The 25892-nt window shown below is 34.9% G+C and overlaps 1 protein-coding gene across 1 annotated transcript; it reads left to right on the top strand.

The window, feature by feature from the left end:
* Window positions 1-984: 984 nt before the first annotated feature.
* Window positions 985-25451, top strand: LOC130230491 (sterol 26-hydroxylase, mitochondrial). Its single transcript, XM_056459524.1, is given in 10 exon segments — window positions 985-1117; window positions 1119-1419; window positions 10064-10254; window positions 11414-11613; window positions 12040-12237; window positions 15137-15300; window positions 20503-20669; window positions 22232-22313; window positions 22400-22606; window positions 25036-25451. Coding segments are annotated over 10 exon segments (1722 nt in total). The 5' UTR covers window positions 985-1022; the 3' UTR covers window positions 25153-25451.
* The last annotated feature ends 441 nt before the right edge of the window (window positions 25452-25892 follow it).

Here is a 25892-nt window from a genome sequence, read left to right as displayed (position 1 = left end):
ATGTGTTTGGGAATAATCATTTTATTTACAGTTGTATAGCCTACAATTGTTCAGAATTGTTAAACGTTTCAAAATGAACAAAAGATAAATATTTCTAATCTAAAATATGAGAGCCTACAATTTTTTTTTAATTCATGTTTTTGTTCTGCGTTGGATTGTTAGTAGGCTAACATGACTTGTTAAAACAGTAGGGTCATATTTATACAGAATAAGAAATGTTTTGTTTTAAAACAATAAGTTTTAATTGTTTCAACTAAAACGTTTTAACATTAATTAGAACTACAAACATGAGGAAAAAGTGTAAATAAACTACAAAAATGGCGGACGGGCGAAACCAAACCGACGAATGAGTGGCGAGACTGGTAAAAAAAATATTTCAATGATCGTTAAATATTATATAACCTAATGGAAACTATTTATTTCATGTTTTCTTTGTTATTTTTAATCTGCAACAACAATGTTAACTTTAATAAAGATGTGTGTGGTCAATAACTTCTGATTGCATAACTTTGCAAACACCTGAGGTGATTTAGCAGCGTGAAAAACCCGCGAAAGGCAGATTAACCTGCTGCTGTATCTCCTTATGGTACGAAGTTAAATATGAAATAAATATGGTTAATGTGACAAGATGATTGACAGGACTAAGCAACACAAGCCTTGTGGTAAAACAACGCAGTAGTATGTCCTTGCTTGCAAACTCTTCATTTACACACTCAGACGTAAAATATGCACGTTGTCTTCATAAAATAGTACACACTTTTAGGTATAAAAGTAGGCGAACTGGGACGCAGCAACGGTATATGCACGTGCAGTTTATTGTGTCATGCATACAGAAGAGTTGTGCAAGGATCCATTATTCCGCATTCCACATTTAGGGGGTCTGAAGGGGGCATATTAACCTCACTAGCTTGCAGACTTTAGATTAATGACAGCTAACTTTACATTCTTCCACACCCTATGTTTGCATATACATACCCCGGACCTCTTAAAACCGTGTGAACTACTTTTAAACAGGCTAGGATATGAAATGTCTCTGCGTTGCAAAATGTCGCCTAGATATGCAGCTCATAGTTTTGACACACAGCCGAAAAACCCGCCCAGAGTTTGATAGGAGACATCTCTGCGAGTAGGAGACAGCCCAGTTCAGATCCTCTGCGACACACACCAGTCATCAACATGTTGGTTTCTGCTCTGGTTAAAGCTGATCGTCTCGCAGCCCAGCTTGGTAGAAAATATGCGCCGTTTCAAGAGATGATTGCTCGAACCCTGAAGTCTCAAACAGGCGATGTGGACTTGCAGAGCGCAAATACAATAACTGGGAGATACAAAACAATAGATGATCTACCGGGACCCAGTCTGGCAACAACTGTATACTGGCTCTTCGTTAAAGGATACGCGGATAAAAGTCATGCAATGCAGGTAAAACACATTTAACCTCTTTATTTCTCTTTTTGCAGAACTTCAATGCGCTTGTTTTGATTTAGCAAGTAGTTTGTGAGCTTATCTCACAGCTTACACCGTTGTTTTACAATGTTTTAATGTGCAGTTCATTCTATAGTGATATGACATTTGCATACTTATTTTTATTATGTTAAAAAGTCCACAATAGTCAACACTATCCTTAAAAGCATTTCTGTTATTTTGTCTATGCTAATTTTATTTTAGACTCAGGAAATCCTGTCTGATGGGAACAGCTGATTGTTGTATGAGAGGACATGGAAAGCCGTTTTAACATGTATTTCTGAAAACTAGCCAAAAAGTACAGTAATGTTGTTGCTGTTGTTGTTGTTTGCCACTTAAGTAGGCTAATCGAATAGCAACTATTATCTTTAAAAGAAAAAAATGAACTAACCGCCGTCAGCGGTTCGATGAGTAACCTGGCTTTACATAAAAAAAAAATGTTTTTTAGGAACTTTTCACTGACTTCTTTTTAAAATATCAACAGTGTTGGGGCAAGTTACTTTTGAAAGTAATGCATTACAATATTGAGTTACTCCTCAAAAAATAACTTGCATTACTTAGTTACTTTTTATGGTAACTAACGCGTTACATTACTTTTTAGTTACTTTTGCGTTAATTTTTCTTACCTGGCTGAGGTTTGATCTCCTTCAGAACTTGTTTTTTTTTTCTTTCTTTTTGTAATAGAGGAGCTCTGCAATTATATAACCTACACCTATATGTTTACCTTAAAATAACACATAAAAAATATTTTAGGATAATGTTATCTAAGAACTTACTGACCCCAGAGCTCAACATGCCGTATATACAGATTATTGAAAGTTTAAAGCAATGTGTTTGCTACCTTTATTTTGTCTTAAGTAAAATCTCTGTCCATTGAGACTATAATCCCCTTTTCCTTTTCTTCGATGCATTCAAAATAATGAACATTCTCTCACTGACTACATGATTCATTGTGACTACTTAAATTTTAAGTGGGAAAGTATTTTTGGGAACAGGGGTGTGCGATATTCATCGCCAAACAAACAAAAACATGTCTTGAAATATCAGAAGCATTCTTTCTTGAAGCATTAAGAGTGGGTACAAACAAAACAAAAACAACAAATACGATCTCCAAAGACTACGTCGAATAGTTCGGACTGCTGAGCGAATCACTGGTACAACCCTTCCTACTCCCCAAGAACTGTACTTATCCAGAGCGAGCAGAAGGGCTGCCAAAATCACTCTGGACCCCTCACACCCAGCACACTGCCTCTTTGAACTTTTACCTTCTGGTCGACGCTACAGAGCACTGCGCACCAGAACAGCCCGACACAGAAACAGTTTCTTCCCTCAGGCAATCCATCTCATGAACACTTGATGATAATAATTGTGGAGCCAACATCGCTACTGCTATACACTTTTATACACATATACACTTATTTAACCACACACTTACATGCCAATTTGCACATAACAGCTGCACATATAACGTTGTATATAGTAATAAACATGTACATACACTTGTTAGTCTGTATATTTGCACTCACTACTTACTTCTATTTTTAAAAAATATATATTTATTATCCGTTTTTTGTCCTGTCTCTGTAATGCTGTTGCACTGTAGAAGCTTTGTCACGAAAACAAATTACTCATATGTGTGAACATACCTGGCAATAAAGCTCTTTCTGATTCTGATTCTGATTGTTTTTTTTTGTTTTCCATGATATAGTTGATATATGATAGTTAATATAGTTCATATTTTTGTATTTTTACCTTTTAAAAAAATAATAATGTTAACTGAGATCTTCCTGACCCCAGCGTAAAAGCGTATTAAATAAACTAAAAAATAATTGCGTTAAATTTTCAAAAAAGTAACTCTAACTTTTAAAAGTAATGCCTTACTCTACTCATTATTTTAAAAAGTAATATTATGATATAACTCGTTTTACTTGCAATGCGTTACCCCCAACACTGCACAGAGCTTATTGCGATGAGTGATATTATTGTGATTTCAAGATTTCAAGCATTTTAATATAATGACTTATTATATAATGATTATACAACAGCATAATAATGCAAATAGGACAAATATTTTAAATTTTTAAGGTTATTTCGATTTTGCAATTTGATGAAAGAAAAAAGCAAATGTCCTAATATAAACTTTGACATCTGTGATGTGCTCGTAAAATGGTTTTAACGTTTCAAGTTATCATTTTAAAAAGTATTTGCATATACACTTATTTTATTTTAAACGCATTTGTTTGACACCACTAATTTTCATTTAAACAATCAATTTTTCATGTAAAGGTTTCCAGCCCAAATCCATCCAACAACACTTTTAGAGCTTCCAGAAAAAAAAGGTGTGAAAAGTGCAAGATTTATCTATAATGTCGTGTTCAAACTGCATGATTTTAGCCCAGATTTTGACTTGCAGACAGGCTTTAAGAAATCTGCAACAAATGCCTTAAAATCAGAGGCAAATCTGTACTTGTTCACGCAAGTAATCCCAGTGTGAAATATCAAAGACACAATCTGAGAGAATCTCTGATGAGTCGCTGACACCCGTGAGATATTTGACATGCTAATTATATGGAGCTGTCGGCGATTCAAAATCATGCAATGTGAAATGTGTTCTGATTGAAAAAAAAAAACATTGCCGATTACTGACAGCCAATGAGAGAGCAGCATCCACTAGTATGGGTACCTGCAGGTCGCGTTACTTGTAATGCGTCACCCCCATCACTGAATATCAATAGTAATTGTTCCACTGGATTAATCATTTAAGCTGCTTTAATGTGCTTTAATGTTGTTTTAGCTATGACCCGCATACATTCCTGTTGTTGCTGGTTGATTTTCTAGTTTAGTTCATATTTAAGTATTATTATTTATTCCTTAGTTCATAATATAACTATTCCAGTACTTATTAAGATTGTACTAAATATTAATTACCTATTCATAAACTGTAAAAAAATGCTGGGTTCCACACAATTCCTCCATGTTGTCCCTACACAAATCGGTTAAGTTAACTTAATTGTTTTTACAAATCTAAGTGGATTGAAGTTAAAACATTTAAGTTTTTCCACAAAAAAACTTAATAATTTTGTTGGTTCAACACATATTAAGTAGTTTGAACAAGCAGCAAAATTCATTTTCAGAGTGGAAGACACCAGCATTTATCACGTTTGGCAGTGGTTTCTCTAAAACTGCTCCAATTATTTAGTTTTTTTCAGAAATGTTTGGTTCTGATTATTCAGTTGCAATATTGGAGTAATTATTACTAATAGATTTTATTTTTAGAGACTAATAGTAAAATTGAACTAAATAGTCAATTCGTCACCTTGGAATTATAAGGTTCTATCTGCGTTCTGAATTATTTTGAGGTATTAAGCTTCAAAGTTTTTGCATTCCAAATAGCAAACAGTATGTGTGTAACATTTGTTTTTTAAACAAAAAGTCTTAAAATGTAAACAACTTATAAAAAAACATCCCATAATGTAAATAAGTTGTCATTTAATAAGAATATGTCAAGAACTCAATTTTGACAAAAATATCAGATAGAACCTTATAATTCTAAGGTGATGAATTGCTGAAATAATGACTGCAGTAAAAAAATAATCACTAATATTATCTGTTAGGTATTTGGTAGTCATTAAAATAAAAGTTAGTCTAAAGGAATAAAAGTTCAAACGGCTTGCCATAAAGTAGTAAATTTGTAGGTCAGATATCAGACAACATTACTGTAGCTGTGGGTGGTGTGATGTCCAGTGTTTTGTATTCCAAAGGTTGAAAACTCTGCGCTGATTGAGCTCTAAATCTAAAGTTTCTGTAAAGCACTATGGATTATATTAAGATATGGAATTTCATCGTGAACAAAATGCCAGATACAAATGACTAAAATTGGGTTTTAGAGAATTTACACTTATCTCTATGTCAATCTTTCTGTGTAAAGAGTCTGAGTGCTGCCCACAGGATTTGGCCAATCGGAAAACTTGCTGACTAATGGAGACTAATTAATGATTGTTTGAGGGTCTCAACATTTAATTTTTTGGACTGGATTTGTGGTCCAACAAGAGGAAGTCTACATAGTGTTTGTCAAACATGTTTGGGGAGCGCAATATTCATTGCCAAGCAAACAAAAACATGTCTTGAATGAATGATCAAAATCATTCTCTTTAGAATCACTAAGAATTATTATTTATTATTAATTATTAAGAGTTATTAAAGAAAAAAACTCATATAATTCATATCATATTAGCAGGATTGCCATTTTCAGTATGTGTGTGAATGATATTGATTTTACACAATGGTGCAATGATCAAGTTGTTATTATCAGTGATTTGAAATGCCCATTATTTCTGCCTGACCAAAAGTATTTCCAAGCAAAGCCGGAGCTGCACATTTGTAGGCCTGTCACGATAAGGAATTTTTGTTGTGCAATTTATTGTCACAGAAATAGTTTTGCGATAATATTGAGATACTTTTATGCCACTGATTATTAATTCATTAATTTTCTTTTCGGCTTAGTCCCTTTATTAATCAGGGGTCGCCACAGCGGAATGAACCGCCAACTTATCCAGCATATGTTTTACGCAGTGGATGCCCTTCCAGCCGCAACCATTCACTGGGAAACGTCCACACACTCTCATTTACACACATAAACTACTGACAATTTAGATAACCTAATTCACCTATAGCGCATGTTTTTGGACTTGTGGGGGAAACCGGAGCACCTGCAAGAAACCCACACCAACACAGGGGGAACATGCAAACTCCACATAGAAATGCCAACTGATCCAGCCGGGGATCAAATCAGAGACCTTTTTGCTGTGAGGTGATTGTGCTACCCACTGCGCCACCGCAACACCCTGCCACTGATTATATAACAGCATAATAATGCAAATAGCCATCAACACATTAAAATACTTATCATTCTTAAGGTTATTTAGATTCTGTAATATGATGCTAAAAAGTAAACGTCCTATTACATACTAAATGTCCTATTAGCTAAATTCCCAATTATAATCTGTGAGGTAGAATGTAAATGCCATTGTAAAATAGCTTTAACGTTATTTGTGAATTTGTAAATATATATTGCAACAGTAAATATTATTGAAGTCATCTCCAAATATTCCACGATACGTCAATATATTGGTTAGATTATTGTTACAGCCCCACACATTTGCTTATTTTGAGAAAAAACTGCAATGTTTTACTCCTTGATTCTTGAATCATTCCAATGGATCTGTTTTTTGAATGAATAATAAAATGAGTCAGTCATTCATAAACACACACTGATCAGTAAAACGGATCAGATACTGATAAAAAAATGGGAAATAAATGGGCAAAATGTAGAAGGATGGCAATATAGCACCTCTTTTTATCTCCATTTATACTGCATATGCACTTTGTTAGTAGTTTTGAGGTGATTATTAATACAAGTACCTAGTACGCGAGTGACAAAATCACTCATTTCCACATTAATAAACCGTTTAAAAATGTAAAAAGAGGATTAGATAATTTACTGAAGATGCAGGATTGCCACCACTTGCGGTTTTGCTGGCGATTTTGTTTATACGGGTGTAAAAGAATCAGAATTTTATTATTATTATGGAAATGTAAACATACAGCAGTATATGACACAGAAATTAGCTTTAAAGACATTGTTAAAAAGGACATCATTTTCTCACTCCAATGTTGTTTTGAGCTAATAAGACATTGTTGAATGTTTAAAACAGAAATTAAAATATTTTCAGTGAAACCAAAGAGCTTTCTACCCCACTGCTGAAATCCCAGGTAATTCAAAATAAAGGTCATAAAATCATCATTAATCAAATCTCTTGTGATAAACAGATGTAATTCAGGTTTTCATGACAATACACATATTTCTATACACTCACCGGCCACTTTATTAGGTACTCCTGTCTAACTGCTCGTTAATGCAAATTTCTAATCAGCCAATCACATGGCAGCAACTCAGTGCGATTAGGTATGTAGACGTGGTCAAGACTCAAGACAGCCTGCTGCAGGTTAAACCAAGCATCAGAATGGGGAAGAAATGTGATTTAAGTGACTTTGAATGTGGCATGGATTTTCATGCACAATCATCTCTAGGGTTTACAGAAGATGATCAGAAAGAAAGAAAAAATCCAGTGAGGGGGAGTTCTGTGGGCGCAAATGCCTTGTTGATGCCAGAGGTAGGAGGAGAATGGCCAGACTGGTTTGAGCTGACAGAAAGGCAACAGTAACTCAAATACCTACTCGTTACAACCGAGGTATACAGAAGAGCATCTCTGAACACACAACACATTCAACCTTGAGGTGGATGAGCTACAGCAGCAGACCAGACCAGGTGCCAGTCCTGTCAGCTAAGAGCAAAAAACTGAGGCTATAATTCGCACAGGCTCATCAAAATTGGACAATAGAAGTTTGGAAAAAACATTGCCTCGTCTGATGAGTCTCAATTTCTGCTGCGACATTTAGATGGTAGGGTCAGAATTTGGCGTCAACAACATGAATCCATCCTGCCTTGTATCACCAGTTCAGGCTGGTTGTGGTGGTGTAATGGTGTGGGGATATTTTCTTGGCACACTTTGAGCCCATTAGTAGCAAATGACTGTTCACTGTACTCAAATGGCCTCCACAATCACCTGAACTCAATCCAATAGAGCACCTTCGAGATGTGGTGGAATGGGACATTCACATCATGGATGTGCAGCCGACAAATCTACAGCAACTGCGTGAAGCTATCATGTCAATATGGACCAAAATCTCTGAGGAATATTTAAAGTACCTTGTTGAATCTATGCCACGAAGTATTGAGGCAGTTCTGAAGGCAAAAGGAGGTCCAACCCGATACTAGTAAGGTGTACTTTATAAAGTGGCCAGTGAGTGTACATACACACTATATTAACACATATTTGATGTGATCTATTTTTATTTATGTGAAAACAAGGTGGACCTAATTTGTAATATATATTAATCACATCTTCAGTTTCCTGCCCTCTTGGTGGAGGAACAGAAAAGGATTTATTTTCATCTAAATATTTTAAATTATTTTATTATTGACCACAAGTCTTATGGGCTTAGAATGAAGTGGGGTTAAATGACAGATTTTCATTTCTACTTTATGTGACGGTAAAGCAGGAAACCAAAATTTCCCTTGTCTGCTTTTGATTAATAATAACAACAACAACATCTAACCACACACTACTGGTTTGGCCATTGCTGCAAAAAAACAAAACAGGGTCCCAAGAACAACAGTGTATAGTGTCTTTCTGTGAAATCAACCTATAAGTGGCTTACATACAATTGCACTGAAAATCATTGTATTTACAAAATATTTTTAAGGTAAGTGGTTACAAACAATTTGTATAGGCTGAATTTAAACAAACAAATTAAGTTGAACATTACTACATTTAATTTGTTTACATTCATCCTATATAAATTGGTTGCTACTACTTCTGCACATTAAACCAATGTTTGTTAAGCTTTTTCACCAATTCACCCCATAGTTAGTTTCTGAAGACCCTGCGTGGTTCTCTGAGTGTCCCTGGATCATCTGTATGGCAAGGCAGGGCAAGTTTATTTATATAGCATATTTCATACACAGTGACAATTTAAAGTGCTTTACATAAACAGGAATAAAAGAGACAAGTATAAATAAAATAGGAACAAAGAATATAAAAACAGATGAAAACAGTGTATAGACAGTTTTTCCATATTCACAAACACTGGTGTATCATATCTTCTCATTTTACTCTGGGACCTCCCCATTCTGGTGATCACCCCCCTTCTGTGGACTTTCCAGTACCTATTAATCTGTTGGACGGCTCCAACAGATTTGATTTTTTACCTAAAATCAAAAAGTTAAGATTGTTAAGGTGGCGTAGTAGCTGAAGGCCGATTCACCCTGCTTTGACTGAACTGTTGGAATTTCTAGTTTATGTGATCCTAAAGATCTGAGTGATCTGTTTGGTTTGTATTCAGTGAGCATATCTGTAATGTATTGAGGTCCTAGGCCATTTAGTGATTTATAGACAAGTAATAATACTTTAAAATCTATTCTGAATGTAACTGGGAGCTAGAGTAAAGACCAGAGGACAGGCGTGATGTGCTCTGATTTTGTGCTTCTGGTCAGAATCCTGGCAGCAGTGTTCTGGATGAGCTGCAACTGTCTGACTGTCTTTTTGGGAAGGCCAGTGAGGAGTCCAGTACAGTAATCCACCCTGATGCTGATTAAAGCATGAACAAGTTTTTCTAAGTCTTCACTGGAAAGAAAGCATCTAATTCTTGCAATGTTTTTGAGACGATAATATGCTGATTTAGTTACTGCTTTTAAATGACTACTGAAATTCATATCTGATTCTTGTACATTGTACACTATTTGTACAATTGCAGATTAAAATGTATATATACTGTCCACCATACACAACACCCTAATACTTTCTGATTTTGATGCTAATGTAATAACCTGCACCTTTTGTAAAGCTGCTTTGGAATAATAATTATTGTGAAAAGCGCTATTAACTTGAATTGAATATTGTCATTTGTACTTAAAGTAGTTGAAAGTGTATGATTAAAAACTGTCAATGGTAACATTTCTGTACATTTATTTATGAATCAGGTGGAGCATAAGCGTCTGTATGGTCCAATCTGGCGCTCACGCTTCGGCCCATTTGATGTGATAAATGTGGCTGGGGCTGATCTGATTGCACAGGTGATCCGTCAGGAGGGCCGGTACCCGGTGCGTACTGATCTGCCTCACTGGAGAGAGTACAGAGACATGAGAGGACAAGCGTATGGAATCCATGTTGAGTAAGCACCTTCCCCTTTACAGATAGTTATGCTGTCTGTGCCAAATCTGTCTGATTTTGTGTGTTTTTAATTAAACACAGAAAGAGAGTTTTTTTTCTTAAAGTACTTTTTCCATAAAGTACTGTTGAATAATGTTGTTATTTTTATTTTACAAGCACACAAATGTAATTTGATAATATTCTGAGTAAACCACTGATGGCGGATGGTCTCATTTAAGGATGTTTTTTGGTATTTTTCTGGACTTTGAATGAGTCAAGAACCTTGCTGTTTATGGAGGAAAAGTTGAAAATATTAACATAGGCTCATTTTGAAAACGTAACCCTATATACATTTCTGGAGATTGTGTATTATGTAGCCAGAGGCACGTATGGCTGCATTTTGTCTTTACAACGAATGCTACGGGCGGTATGACGCTGTTCCTTTTCGGGCTTACTAGTTGACTGCTTACCTTTGTTTGGGCGGCTTTCCCGCTGTTACTAGTTTGTCCAGTGGCTTGTCGCATACGTCGGAGGATTTGAGACGAGTGTGAAGTTGACAATGGGGTTCGAGTCCGGCGAAGAATGGTTCTAGAAAGCGGGTAAGACGAAAACAATAGCCCAAAAATTAAACAAACAAGTAAATAATCGGGTGAGAATATGATAAAGTCTGAAAACCTGGTAAAAATCCGGATACGAGGGCCTTTCTTTTTCTGGATTGCTTTTCAAAACACTGTCGGTTTAGGGGAGGCGGTGAGCGCTGGTCAGTCGGTGCTTCTGAAAACACTATCGGTTTGGTTTAGTGAAGGAGGAGGGTGGGTCAGTTGATCAGTCTGTCAGTCAGTTGACAGCGGCCTCTAGTGGATTTATGTGAGGACAACAGCGCGAACGGCACTCACGAGAGAAACTTGAGCTCATCAACCTCTGATGGATTCGCAAAAAAAATAGCTCCTGGGATGTATTTGGCGCTGTCCAGAAATGTATATAGGGGTACGTAATCAGAATGAGCCTGGGTTGGAAAATATCCAACCAATATTTGTATTGTGATGATAAATAAAGACCTTAAGGATTTGGATCCACATGATGGCAAATAATTAATAGCATAATTAAACTTTTGGGGTGAACTATCTATAGCTCTTTAATGGTAGTTTTAATGCCTGTTTGTTGTCGTTGGTGTTTTTCAGCACAGGCCCTGAGTGGTACCGCATTCGCAGTGCTCTGAACCCAAAGATGCTGAAACTGAAGGAAGTCACAGCATATGCACCCATCATTCATGAGGTTGTGTCTGATCTCCTGCAGCGATTGGAGCTTTTGCGCCTGCGCAGTCCTGACCAGATCACCGTCACCGACCTCGCCTCTGAGCTCTACAAGTTTGGCTTTGAGGGTGTGTACGCATTTGAAAGACTTATAGTAGGACACACAAGGTGAACAGGGCAAAATCATTAATGAATAATTATCATTATACTTTCCCAATTGACTGATTACATTAGGAATTGCCAAAATTTGTAACACAAGTTTTATAAAATGGTATATTTAAATATGGAAATGAGGTCATGTTTAATTAAATGTGTTCATTTGCATACATTTTAGCAAAATTAAAAATCTTAACGTTGTATGAAGCCATTTTTTCGACATAATAGAGTTTTTGGGGATCTCTGATCTCTGTATTTTTTACAATTTTTAACAATTAAATTTTTCACAATTTTAAAAATAGTGTTAACAACATAGTAAAACAGTTTTAACAACAAAGTCTTGTATATACTTGTAGTTTTCTGTTGACTGTGTTTTGTTTTTTCCTTTTGCTCTTCAGGAATCTCCTCTATTCTGTTCGAAACGCGGTTAGGTTGCTTGCAGGAGGAGATTCCAACAGACACCCTGCGGTTTATTTCTGCTGTTAATGAAATGCTGGCACTTTCTGAGACAGTTCTTTTCTTCCCTCGCTGGACTCGTCACATCTTCCCCTTCTGGAAGCGATTTGTCCAGGCGTGGGATGAGTTGTATGACGTAGGTATGCTAAAGTTCATGCACAATATGTTTATATATGTGTTGCTACCATATTGGTTACCACACAGGATAAAGGTTTGTCATTACTGAATGTTGACTGATGTTTGTACTTAATTGATTACTGTTGCCTTGGCTAGAACTCATTTAAAGCATGCATTGATATTTAATAAAATGTATTCATTTTAATCACTTAAATTGTTTTAATTACTGTTATAAGCCATAATGTTGTGATGTCTAGCATATTTTTTTAAAGAAGTCTCTTCTGTTCTCTTCAGACTGCATTGACTTGATCCAAATTACAGCAAAACTGTGAAAATCTCATTTTTCCTATTTGAAAAATTATTTCTGTTTGAATATATTTTAACATTTATTTTTCCCCGTGATTCCAAAGGTGACTGTTTAGCATTACTCCAGTCACATGATTCTTCAGAAATCATTCTATTATTTGCTATATATGATTTGCTGCTAACCTTTTCTATATCAAGTGTATGCAACATATTAAGTCAATTTAATTCAATTCATATTTAGTTCTATAGCGTTTTTACAATGTAGATTGTCAAGTTCTAGTAAGTTGAAATTCTACTAAATTTCACTTTAGTTCAGTTCATTGTGGTTTAATTTTCACTGCTAAAAGTCCAAACACTGTAAAGCAAATCCATCAATGCGCAGCTCCACAAGTCCCATTAATGTATTGAGTCATTAATGCATTTAAATTGGGTAATATCGAACAAGAATGACAATCTGAAAGGAACCTAAGATATCTGCTTATAGAGTTACACAATTGCAAACTTTGGAGAAAAGAATTATATTTTTGGCACATTCTTTGTCTTTGAAAGAAACAAAAGGAAACAGGAGGCTTCCTCTTGAGGCTTCGTAAAATAGTATCAGAGTGAACTATTTGGTTTTTGACTGCTGACCATACAGTTGAAGTCAGAATTATTTGCCCCGCTGAATTATTAGCCGCCCTGTTAAATTTTTTCCACAATTTCTGTTTAACGGAGAGATTTTTTCAACACATTTCTAAACATAATAGTTTTAATAACTCAACTCTAATAACTGATTTCTTTTATCTTTGCCATGATGACAGTAAATAATATTTTACTAGATATTTTTCAAGACACTTTTATACAGCTTAAAGTGACATTTAAAGGCTTAACTAGATTAACTAGGCAGGTTAGGGTTATTAGGCAAGTTATTGTATAACAATGGTTTGTTCTTTAGACTATTGAAAAAGAAAAGCTTAAAAGGGCTTAAAATATGTTGGGCCTTAAAAAGGCTCTTAAAAAATTAAAAACTGCTTTTATTCTAGCCAAAATAAAACAACTTTCTCCAGAAGAAAAATTATTATCAGACATGCTGTGAAAATTCCCTTGCTCTGTTAAACATCATTTGGGAAATATTTTAAAAAGAAAAATTCAAAGGGGGGCTAATAATTCTGACTTCAACAGTAGATACAATTTAACAATTTGCTTATAAAGCCTTATTAAAATCTTTTTATCTCTGGGTTTAAATAGGAAAAAGCACTTGTGTTTTTTTGTCCTGATGAAATTTGCATACCTGTGACTCAAAAAATCTTAAATATATCTTGTCGTTTTAACCATATACATGTACTGCAGAGCTTTACAATTGAAGATACCAACATTATAAAAGATTAAGAGATATATTCAATAATACTGAGCTAGTCACAAATTTTAAGATACAAAGCACAAGTTGTGCTACATTACCTGCAGAATACATTATTTTAATGATTGTTAAAAATCATTTTAATGCAAATTTTCAATAAACAGTTGAAGGTAAATATATTGGTCTTTCTGTGTTTTTTAAAACATATTTCTAGATTGAAATTCTTTACAAATATTTCTCAAGCGCTGTTTATTGGAAAAGATTTTGTTTACATAATTGTAAACAATAGTTTTAATAACCAATTTCTTTTGTCTTTGCCATTAAGAAAGTCTACAATATTTCACGTGTTGTTTTGCAAGATACTAGTATTCACCTTAAAGGACAATTCAAGGTTTAACCAGGTTAACTAGGCAAATGGGGATAATTAGGCAAGTCATTATGATTTGTCACAGTGGTTGTTCTGTAGCCAATTGAGTAAAATTGCTAATAATATCGATCTTAAAAATGATTTGAACTAATTTATAAACTGTTTTTGTTCCAGCCAAGCTAAAATAAGACTTACTTCAGAAGAAAAAAATGTACATTATAGGAAATACTGTCAATGTCCTTGCTCTATTAAATTGACTGCGTATCTATACACATGCACACGCATCTACTGTACTGTCATGGAAATATTTCTTATTTTCATTTTATTTAAAATTGTATTAATTAATAATGCATAAAGATTTTATTTGATATGAAGGCATTAAAAGTATATTGAAACGGCATTTTATCCCATTAATATATTCTATGTGTGTGTACTGTATATTGTGTGTGTGTGCATGTGCCTGCGTGTGTGTGTGCGTGCGTGCGTGCATATTATATGTTATATATAATTATCACATAAAAAAAACTCATGACCACAACAGATCATGTGACTGGATAACTAGACTACCCAGTGGATCAGTCTTGCTTTAGTTGTTTTGAAATGCCTGAGCTAGGCTGTCATTCTTGTTATTGGATTAAATTATGTCATTAAAGTCATTTATTACTTCGGGAAAAAGAGCTATAGTGGTTGTATAGTGGTGACAGTGCAGTTAAAGTGGTGATTTGGTTCTCTTGAACACATGACACGGAAACAAACAAATAATTTATAAAATTTATGTTAAATCAACAGCTTTGGATGTAATCCTAACCAAAGATACTAAAATAACACTGGTTGCCATATTATATAAAATAATTTGTGAAAAAGCAGCCTAACCGATTGCGTTCCTGTTTGTTTCGGTTGTGCTTTTGTCCAGCTCGACATCTGATTGACAAGAAGGTGAACCAGATACGAGATCAGGTGGCGCGTGGAGAAGAGGTGGAGGGCATGTATCTCACCTACCTGTTATCCAGCAATAAACTCAGCTTAGGAGAGGTCTACATCAGCCTTACTGAACTCCTGCTGGGAGGAGTGGACACGGTAAAAATCTGTTTGTTTACTTCTTGAACCAGTCAGAATAGATTACACTATGTGATCTGCTGTCAGTCAGACTCATTATTTACTCGGCACTGAAACCACAGGTACAGTTTTCTCATAAGTGGGAGTTTGTTTCTATGCACCTGCTGCGGAAAGCAAGTGAGAACTTGAAAGGGAGCAAAACGAAACAAACACACTGGTTCAAACATGAATTACATTATATTAATCATACCACCCTTTTAATATGGTTTCCTAAGTGCCGTTCACTTGTAAAAAGAAGTACACTATTATACTTAAAATGAGTACTTAATACAGATATAATATAATGAAATATTAATAAACTAAATATAATATTTTCAGATATTAAGGTGCCTTAGAGTGCATTGATTTGATGTTTAACTGTTCTCTGATATCTACATAGTACTTATGTGGCCTAAGTAAATGCATGAATTCTCCAGAAATGGATTTATAACCTCATTTATAAACACAAAAATGTAAACCCTAGAACAGGGGTGCCCAAACTTTTTCTTATGAAAGGCCAAAAACCAAACTTGATTAAGGGCTGTGGGCCGAAGATAAATATATCAAACTGTATTACATCAAAGTTTCCACGAGTAATTTCCTAATTTATTTTTTAATAATTAGGAATATATTATTACTAAAAACATTACTTAATAACTAGAAACTAGAAAACATTGCTTTAAATTATATTAACTAACGTTTTATATATATATAAATGTGTAATTAATTTATTAAAGTAAAAATATAACCAATCCCATTAATATAAAGGAGTTCAATGCGGAATACACTAAGATGCACCTGCCTTTGCCTTGACCTGCTCGCCGATGTATTGTGCATTGCCCTCTTTCCGTCAAGTGACAGTATTTATATTTTAAAAAGAAGAGTCATTTACAAATAAGAAGAAATTACAAAACAAAGAAACAAAAGGTTACATTAAATTTGAAATGACAATCTCTGTCAAAGATATTTGCCCCCACCACCTCTCCAACACCCTCTTTTCTTAAGTTAGATGTTGGGCCAAATCAGAGGTTAGAATGGGCCAACTTTGGCTCCAGGCCCTTGTTTGGGCATCTCTGCCCTTCAAAGAAAAGCATGGTTTTGACCCTATTTGGAAGGGTTGTGAATTTTAATGAGCTCTTTGCTCTAACAAACAGCAGCTTCTGTCACACACACTGCGTGATATATTCTGAAATACACACCTGCGAAATAATCATACTTTAGTTGTCAAAAATATTTTAAGAAATTGAGTAGATTTCATGTTACATGGAAATCCTTTTAACTGAAGTGTTGGAGAGGTTTATTTTAGCTAGAAGGAGTAAGAGAATGAAATGAAAGTTTGTTCCTGTGATGTGTTTTGGATGAAATACAAGCTAAATCACAATTACACTCTGCAAAAGAGGCCGACATAGATGTATTTAGAGTTGTATTCTGTTGTTACTTTGTCACTTATATTCAGCAGACTACATGTGTTTGTTACCTCATTACAAACATAACTGGCAAATATACATGATAAACTTACAAGAGATGCAGGTTAACAGACCTTATGCCACTTTGCCACAAATTTTGCAATCCAGTGGTAAGCTGTGATGAGATGAGATTGCATTTCCTGAGGGCTCTATGATGCCGGTCTTGTTTTCAAAATAAAAGCTCCACATACATAGTAAGTATAATGCAAGCTAAACTTAAAAATAAGGAGAAAATTATAATTGTTGTAATCTCGGAGTGTTTTTTGTTCTAATTGGTTTGTTGTTCATGACATTTATATGAGAATGAGGAAACAATGGTGTTTGAGACTCACAGGATGTCATTTAAATCTACTGAACTCTTATTATTTAACTATGCTAAGATATATTCAGATTTTCATTCTGTGGCTAGACTAAAAAGCTCAAGGTTGACTTTATTTGTATAGCACCTTAAAACAACATGAATGTTGACCAAAGAACCTCCCAGATTTGGCAAAATAACAACATTTAAAGGAAAAGACAGCATATAGTTCAACAAGTCATTTTAATAAGTAAGCCAAAGAGAAGAGGTAGGTTTTGACTTTTTTTCCATTTAGAAGAACTAAAGGGAAATTAGCTGTTCATTTGACTGACCCTCAGGCCATCCAGGTTGTAGGATTGTCGTAACTGCACATACAGTACATATGTAACTAGCACTTGCCATCAATTGAGCTCCCCATTAAAAACTTTGAGGCAGAGCACATGCCGATCCAGTACAGTTTGCCAACACAATCAAACGTTTTATCTGATGTTTTGCATCTTCCCTCTTTTGAAAAGTACATTTCGTTCTTTTTCCCAGCAGAACAAAGAAATACAAATGCAACATAGTGTGATGTTACTATTCATTTGCACCTTTTTTGTAATAAACATCTAATATCTGAAACTCAAATCTGCTTCTGTAAACAAAAACTGTCTCAGTCTAGGCAATGTTGTGGCATTTTCACAAATCTTCTGCTAGACGTCCCAACTGGTAGTCCTGTGTAGGTGTAGCTGAGGCAACTGTATGAGTATTTGAATGTTCAGTTCCAGCCTCAGAAAGAGATTTAACACAAACATTTAATGACAAAGTTGTAAATCAGTACTTTTTAAATATATTTACTTGAGTAAAAAAATGAATACCATTATACAGTTAAACTGTTTATGCTGTACTTACTCAAAGCATTGACTAAAACTAATGAAAACATAATGATTTGAAATGCGCTATTAAGTTAAAGTAAGGCAAGGCAATTTTATTTATATAGCAAATTTCAAGCACAGTGGCAATTCAAAGTGCTTTACATACTGTAAACAGGAATAAAAGAGACAAGCATAAGAAAAATAAAATACTAAAAATGATTAAAAACAGATTAAAATGTGTTACAACAGGTTATAAAAGAAAGACATAATAGTGCGATCTGTCGGAAGTAGCACAGTGTCACAGATGTGTTTTCAATCTAATGTTGGAGCTCATCTGATCATTTCTGGAAGCTGATTCCAGCAGCAGTGGGTGCAGCAGCTGAGGGTGGATTCACCCTGCTTTGACTGAACTCTTGGAATTTCTAGTTTATATGATCCTAAAGATCTGAGTGAGCTATTCGGTTTGTATTCAGTGAACATATCTATAACGTATTCAGGTCCTAGGCCGTAAAATCTACTCTGAATGTAACTGGGAGCCAGTGTAAAGACCTGAGGACAGGTGTGATGTGCTCTGATTTTGTGGTTCTGGTCAGAATTCTGGCAGCAGCGTTCTGGATGAGCTGAAACTGTCTGCCTGTCTTTTTGGGAAGGCCAATGAGGAGTCCATTACTGTAATCCACCCTACTGCTGATAAAAGCATGAACAAGTTTCTCTAAGTCTTCACTGGAAACAAAGAATCTAATTCTTGCAATGTTTTTGAGATGATAGTATGCTGATATAGCCTTGACATGGCTGCTGAAACATATCTGACTCCAGAATCACACCAAGATTCTTTATAAATAAATTATATTTATTGAACTACAGTATATGTCCCATGAATTAAATTAAGTATTTGCCCTTCAAGGCTTTATATCAAAGACTTTAAAAGAAAACAGACAATGAGCAAATGATTTTAATTAACCCTGAAAAATGTTTTACTGACTATATATACACAAATAAAAATATTTCACATTTATTTATTATAATTTTTTTAATAACCGTTTCAAGAGTTCACACTTAGCTGATGATTGATTATAAAGCTTGTTTGGCATGCTGTCCTGGGAGAGAGCTCTGAGCTCATAAAATCCTTGAGCCTGGGGCTCCCTCCCGTTTGCAAGGCAAGAGGGGAGTTTGAGCTCGGGTAGATCTCGAGAATTTCCCTACTGTAGTAGCTAATGAACAGAAAGTGATTGCTCTTAAGAGAAAACTACTTTCTAGAAGCATGTCTTTGGTGCCGATTTGGAATAGTCAATTAACTTAAGTTGCATGTTTTTCGACGGTGAAAGGAAACCGGGGAACCTGTTTCAGGTTTCGTCTTAATTTTGTGTGGTGCAGCATTATTTAGTCGACTCTGATTTTTTTTTAGTTGACTCTGGTCTTTCCCGCTGTCACTGGAGCAATCTGGTGGAATGACAAAGAAAGTGATCCTGATTGGTCCTCGTACGTAAATTCGAAATTCTGATTGGCTCACAGAAAGAAACTTATAGAGCCAAACTAGAGTTCCACTTTGTAGGTAAAAAGGTTTTTGTTTTTTATATAAAAGCCTCAAAATGTAAACAGCTTATATAAAAAAAATATCACATAATGTAAATAAGTTGTCATTTGATAAGAATATGTAAATAACTCAATTTTGACAAAAATGTCAGATAGAACCTTATAATTCTAAGGTGACGATTGGCCCCAGAAAATACCACAGCTACTGAATTATATTAAAAACATAATCAAATTAAGAGTCATTTCCAATCCTAACTTTCACTTTTATGATCCCTTTTAAAGTACATCGATGTCCTTCAGGGATAACCACAACTCTGCTTCATGGAATCACCTCTGAACATGTTCCAATAATGGTTTACAACCTGAACAAATCTTGCCCATCCTTGACTGATGCTCTAATAACCTCTGACATGCAGTACTGCAATACTAATCTCAGTGTAAAAAGTGTGTCAAGGCTACCATTTATCAGATTACCTGAGCGATCAGCTAGATTGTGTTCTACATAAGACAAGGTCAATAGTCTGTTAAGTAGCCATTTTTGCTGAGTCTTCACCTGTTTGAGCGACACGTAGCTGATGATTTGGAGAAACAACTGTACCTTCATCCTTCAGCTTCTGGGCATTATAAACTTAAAGGGATAGTTCATCCAAAACTGAATATTCTGCATCATTTACTCAGCATTGACTAGTCACGAACTTGTTTGAGTTTCTTTTTTCTGTTGAACACAAAAGGAGTTATTTTGAAAAATGCTGGAAACCTTTTACCATCGACTTCCATAATATTTGTTTTTCCTACTATTGAAGTCAACCGTTACAGGTTTCTAACTAGTTGAGCTGAAAAACAAACTCATAAAGAGATGAAACCTCTTGAGGGTGAGTAAATGATGAGTAAATTGTAATTTTTGGGCAACTATCTCTTTAACCAATTGTTTTTTTTTAATATATAATTACGTCATATGACATCTATGAATGTGTTTTTGCTTAGATATTTGGTCGATTTGATAATTATTTCCTCTTTTTTTTATCCTTGACAGACATCTAACACTCTCTCTTGGACCTTGTACCACCTCGCGCGTAATCCAGAGATACAGAAACGCCTCCACAATGAGATCGTTTCCGTGTGTCCGAATAAAAAGGTGCCAAATACAGACGACCTGACCAAGATGCCCTACATGAAGGCTGTCATAAAAGAAATCCTCAGGTATAAGAAATCCATTCTAGCTCATCCACAAACTTAATAGTTGCACCATAATAGTTGCCTCAATCAGGAGTGGCCGGATGTCATTGAGTTTATACCATATAACCTTTGATCAGGGCTTATTTAAACAGCCCAGCTCACATCAGTAATCTCTTCCAAGTTCATATGCATACCAAAATGCTCCTGAAATTAGTTTACTGGAATAACCCACCGCCCTAGTTTACGCACAAAGCCAATAACCTGGCAATGAAGGTATACAAATAAGGCTACTACGGTAATAATTTGTGTCCCCTGCTTGCAAAATGAGCTGGAATGTGCACAGGCTGATTATTACTTTGATGATTTATGGCCTGTAGCTCTCGGCAATGAGTTGAAAGAATGTTGCAGTAACTCCTGTGCCAAAAAAGAAAATGCTGCTTTGGATGATCTGATCAACATTTTATGATTTACAATATCGTGGCCTCATTTTTGCAATGGTCTTAAAATAAATAGTGAATTGTTTGAACTTCTCCAGATGGGATTTAGTAAAGATTACAGTATTAAGATTGCAACTAATCTGCTGATGGCTTCTGATTCTGCTGCACTTTTCATTCTTATCTTTCTCTGTTCTAATTGTCTTTACCTTTATCACCTTGATTGAGTTTTTGATGTGATAAGATCAGCTTCAAACTGGTTTAAATGATATATTGCTGAGTTTGATGTTTGTCTCCATGAGGGTTGTGATGATTGAGGTGCCATTTGCACTAGTTAGTTTTTTCGTTTTGAAATGCTCATTGTCCAGAATGGCATTTTTAATGGCTTTTTAGATCAAATATACAGCTTGAAATGTGACTTGGCATTTGCATATTTTGTCGTCATCCATACCTGCCATCTACTGGTGGCATAATTGTCATATGAGAGCGCTTGAGGAATCAGGGGAACAATAAGCAATACAGTGCGTCCGGAAACTATTCATAGCGTTTCACTTTTTTTTCTCATTTTTTTAATGTTACAACCTTATTCCAAAATGGATTAAATTAAATTATTTCCTTAAAATTTTGGGAATAAGGCTGTAACATTAAAACAATGTGGAAAAAGTGAAGCGCTTTGAATACTTTCCGAATGCACTGTAGTTCAGAAGACTATTCAGAGAGTGACTGTGGATAGCCATGTCTCTATGTTCAAAAGTTTTTTTTTAAGTCTATTTAGGGATGCAACGATGAATTTTGGTTGTTCGATTATAGTCTGAAGGAATAATCACATGTTTTTAAAGTGTTATTTATTGCTGCTCAGTAACCAAATAATTCATAATTCATTTTCTTTTGGCTTAGTCCCTTTAATAATCACGGGTCGCCACAGCGAAACGAACCGCCAACTTCTTCAGCATATGTTTTATGCAGCAGATGCCCTTCCAGCCACAATCCAACATTGGGAAACACCGATACACACTCTTTCACATAATTTTTTTTCAGTGTATAACGTATTTCAAGATTTAATACTTCAGAAATATTTTTACATAATTTTTTTCAGTGTGCTAATCCAACTAAAATATTCATTTCTTACAACATGATGCTGTTTACTGACAGGATGTATCCTGTTGTTCCTGGCAATGGACGCCTGACTGTGGATTCAGACATAGTTGTGGATAATTATTGGTTCCCTAAAAAGGTACCAAACATACACGCACACCTCCAAATATATTGTCTGTCATTAAAAATATCTATATTTAATTCAACATTTCTGTATTTTCACAGACACAGTTCCATCTCTGTCATTATGCCGTCAGTCACGACGAGAGCAATTTCCCAGATGCGGAGCGCTTTGTTCCTGAGCGCTGGATTCGGGACAGCCCTTCTCGCTCTCAGCATCACCCCTACAGCTCTGTACCATTCGGAGTTGGTGTCCGGGCCTGTGTGGGGAAGAGAGTGGCAGAGCTGGAGATGTACTTTGCCCTGAGTAGAGTGAGTATAACACTGTATCATGCGCAGTTTCGCAACCCTTAGTCAGAATTTTCAGTTCAATGTCAGCCTGACTTGTTTTTATGGGCTCGGTTAACAATATTGATTAGTCAATATTAAAAGGTAGTTTGCCTATCATGTTTTATATCATTATAATTATTAAATATTTTTAACAATACATTTAGGAATATTAGGATTTTTTTTTTAAACCACCTTATTTTAATTTATCAATATTACTAAACAAAATATAACAGAATAACAAAATAACTCATCTCTTCATAATACAATAAACACAAGTGTTAAAGAGACTCTTAAACTTGCTAAATAAATGTTACAAAGTGTGTACGATGGTAAAGGTAGATCAACATCTGTAAGGTGTCAATAATAATTAGGGCTGTGCGATTTAATCGAAATCGAATCGCAATCGCAATTTGAAACATTGCAATTAGCTAATCGCAAGAGGCTGTGATATAATATATATTTATTATCCCCAGCCCAGAGCAAATGTGTGACTGCTGTCTATGTGTGATAGTCTTACTAGCCAATTGAGTGAGCACAATTTCATTCTGCCCAATCAGAATTGCGCAACCGAACTGGGACAGTTGGTATAATGGCGTCTTCTGCTTCAGAAGCATTAATAAACTAATATTAAAAAAAAACAGGACATCAGTAATATGGGAATATTTTGGTTTCAAAGTCACAGACACGAACAAAAACAGGTCATTTTTAAGAACTGTCGCAGAATTGTTGCCATGGCCTACAGATCATTGACCTAAATCTTGACTACAAAATTAAATTGCAAATCAAATCAAATCGCAATATCTGTCAGAAAAATCGCAATTAGATATTTTTCCCCAAATCGCACAGCCCTAATAATAATAATAAACAGTAAACCTCAAACTTTGCAAACAAAACAAATTATGATAATCAGATCTGAGCTTTCAAGTAAAGCAGCCAGCTATCATTATTCGAATACATATCACAACATTACAAATTGTGAAGTTGAATGAGTGCATTACCTCTATGCTAAAAGAAATTTCAGATGGAGTGCTAGTGGGTGGGATGCACAAGAAAAGAAACCAAAAAGCCACACTCTGTGACATCCTTTTTATTTACAATCTTCTCACTGCAGCTATACGGCACTCATTGTCACATGTTTTTTAAGTGAAACTGCTTTGACACAATCTACATTGTACAAGCGCTATACAAATAAAGGTGAATTGAATTGAATGTTGTTATTCTGACCTGAAGTGACGTGCATGCTTTGTGTTCGACTGAGGTAATTAGTCTGCCATTATTACTGAAATGTGTATATTCCATACAAAGTGTGAAGCAGATTGGTTAGTTCTAGCGCTCAGGGCATTCGGAAAAGTTCAGATGTTTTTCAACTAGGTGTACTTGGAAAATGTGTGTGCGTTACGTTGGAAGTGACAAACTTACACCCTAAGCTTATTGGCATTGATTCCAAGGCACGCGCTCAGCAGTCATGTTTTAATAGAAACTATAGCATTTGATACCGAAACTACATACCAAATTTTTTTTATTATCGATATTGACAGTGGTGTTTGGTCAATAAATACCGATATTGATTTTATCGTCCAGCCCTAGTTGAACACAAAAAAGATATTTTGAAAAATGTTGGAAACCTGTAACAATTAACTTCTATGTTAGTAAAAACAAATACTAATGATTTCTTTACCATCAATCTACTTAAAAAAGTGATCGTTTAGAGTTAAGAAGTTGATCATTAAGACTAGATTTGTCTCTCAAACTAATTTTAATCATTTTATAATTTATATAGCACATTTATACCGTATTTTGTGATTCACGGTTAATTTTTTATTAATGCCCATTCATTTCTGCTTTTGAATCACATTATGAGACCTTCATCTTCCTTCTGACAACTTTTAGCCTTAAAATGTTGGGGAAAAGTGACTTTATTAACATTTTTTATAGTCTAAAGTGATATATTGTCTGCGTTTGTGTTGTGTATTACGATGCATAAACCTTGTAATAAGCTGCCAGTACATTTTCTAATATTTTACATATTTATTTCTCTATAAATTATATATATTTTTTATACATTACATTATTTCAAACTACTAAAATGTCAATAAAAGTCAATTTGTCAATAGAGCAGAGATCGACATCCCATAATGCAATTCACAACTGTAAATAAACGGAAAATGCAGAAAAAGATATTTTTTACAGAGCATAATGGTAATTCAAATTTCTTTACATAAACAAGAGTAAAAGAAACAAGTATAAAGAAATAAAAACAACAAATAATAAATATGATTAAAAACAGGTTAAATGTGTTAAGACAGGTTTTGATGACGTGTGTTTAAAATTTCCACTTGATATTTTCGTTTGCAGTTGCTTGTTTAAACCTCAGTAACCTGACTGTTGTTATCACTCTCTTTGACCCCCAGCTGATGCAACAATATGAGGTCAGAACGAAGGCCGGATCTCCAACCATCCAGCCCAAAACAAGAACACTGCTCATTCCTTCCCAACCCATCGACCTGCAGTTTATCCCTCGCGTCTGACACCAGCAAAGCTCCATTATACACATTAAATGGTTGAAGGGTTAGTTCACTCCCAGAATGAAAACATTGCACATGATTTTGCCAAGTACGATTCGATCCTGGATTAACTTCTATGTTGACCCTGGAACATAATTTTTGTTGGAAAATGTAATCCATACCTATTCCCTACCCCTAAACCAACCATAACTGTAAACTATTCACAAAATCAGAAGGGAATAATAGTTGGATGACAATCATGTAAACCTAAAGTGCTTAACCGAAAGCCTAAACTTAACATAAATGGTAAACGTATCACCTAATTCTGATTGGTTGATTGGAATGTTGTTCCAGGATAACATACCGATAGGTGTTAATCCAGAAACATGTCCTACTTGTTTCTGGATTAACTACTACATGTATGTATGTGTGTGTGTGTGTGTGTGTGTGTTGGGTGTGTGTGTGTTGTGTGTGTGTGTGTGTGTGTGTGTGTGTGTGTGTGTGTTGTGTGTGTGTGTGTGTGTGTGTGTGTGTGTGTGTGTGTGTGTGTGTGTATGTATGTATGTATGTATGTATGTGTATTTATATGTATATGTGTATATATATATATGTATATATATATGTATATATATATATATATATATATATATATATATATATATATGTATGTATATGTGTATATATATATATATATATATATATATATATAATATATATATATATATATATATAAAATAAACAATGTAAACGCATATATTAATATA

Source organism: Danio aesculapii, chromosome 6, assembly GCF_903798145.1.
Source record: "Danio aesculapii chromosome 6, fDanAes4.1, whole genome shotgun sequence".
Lineage (NCBI taxonomy): Eukaryota > Metazoa > Chordata > Actinopteri > Cypriniformes > Danionidae > Danio > Danio aesculapii.
This window is presented reverse-complemented; position numbering and strand designations above follow the sequence as displayed.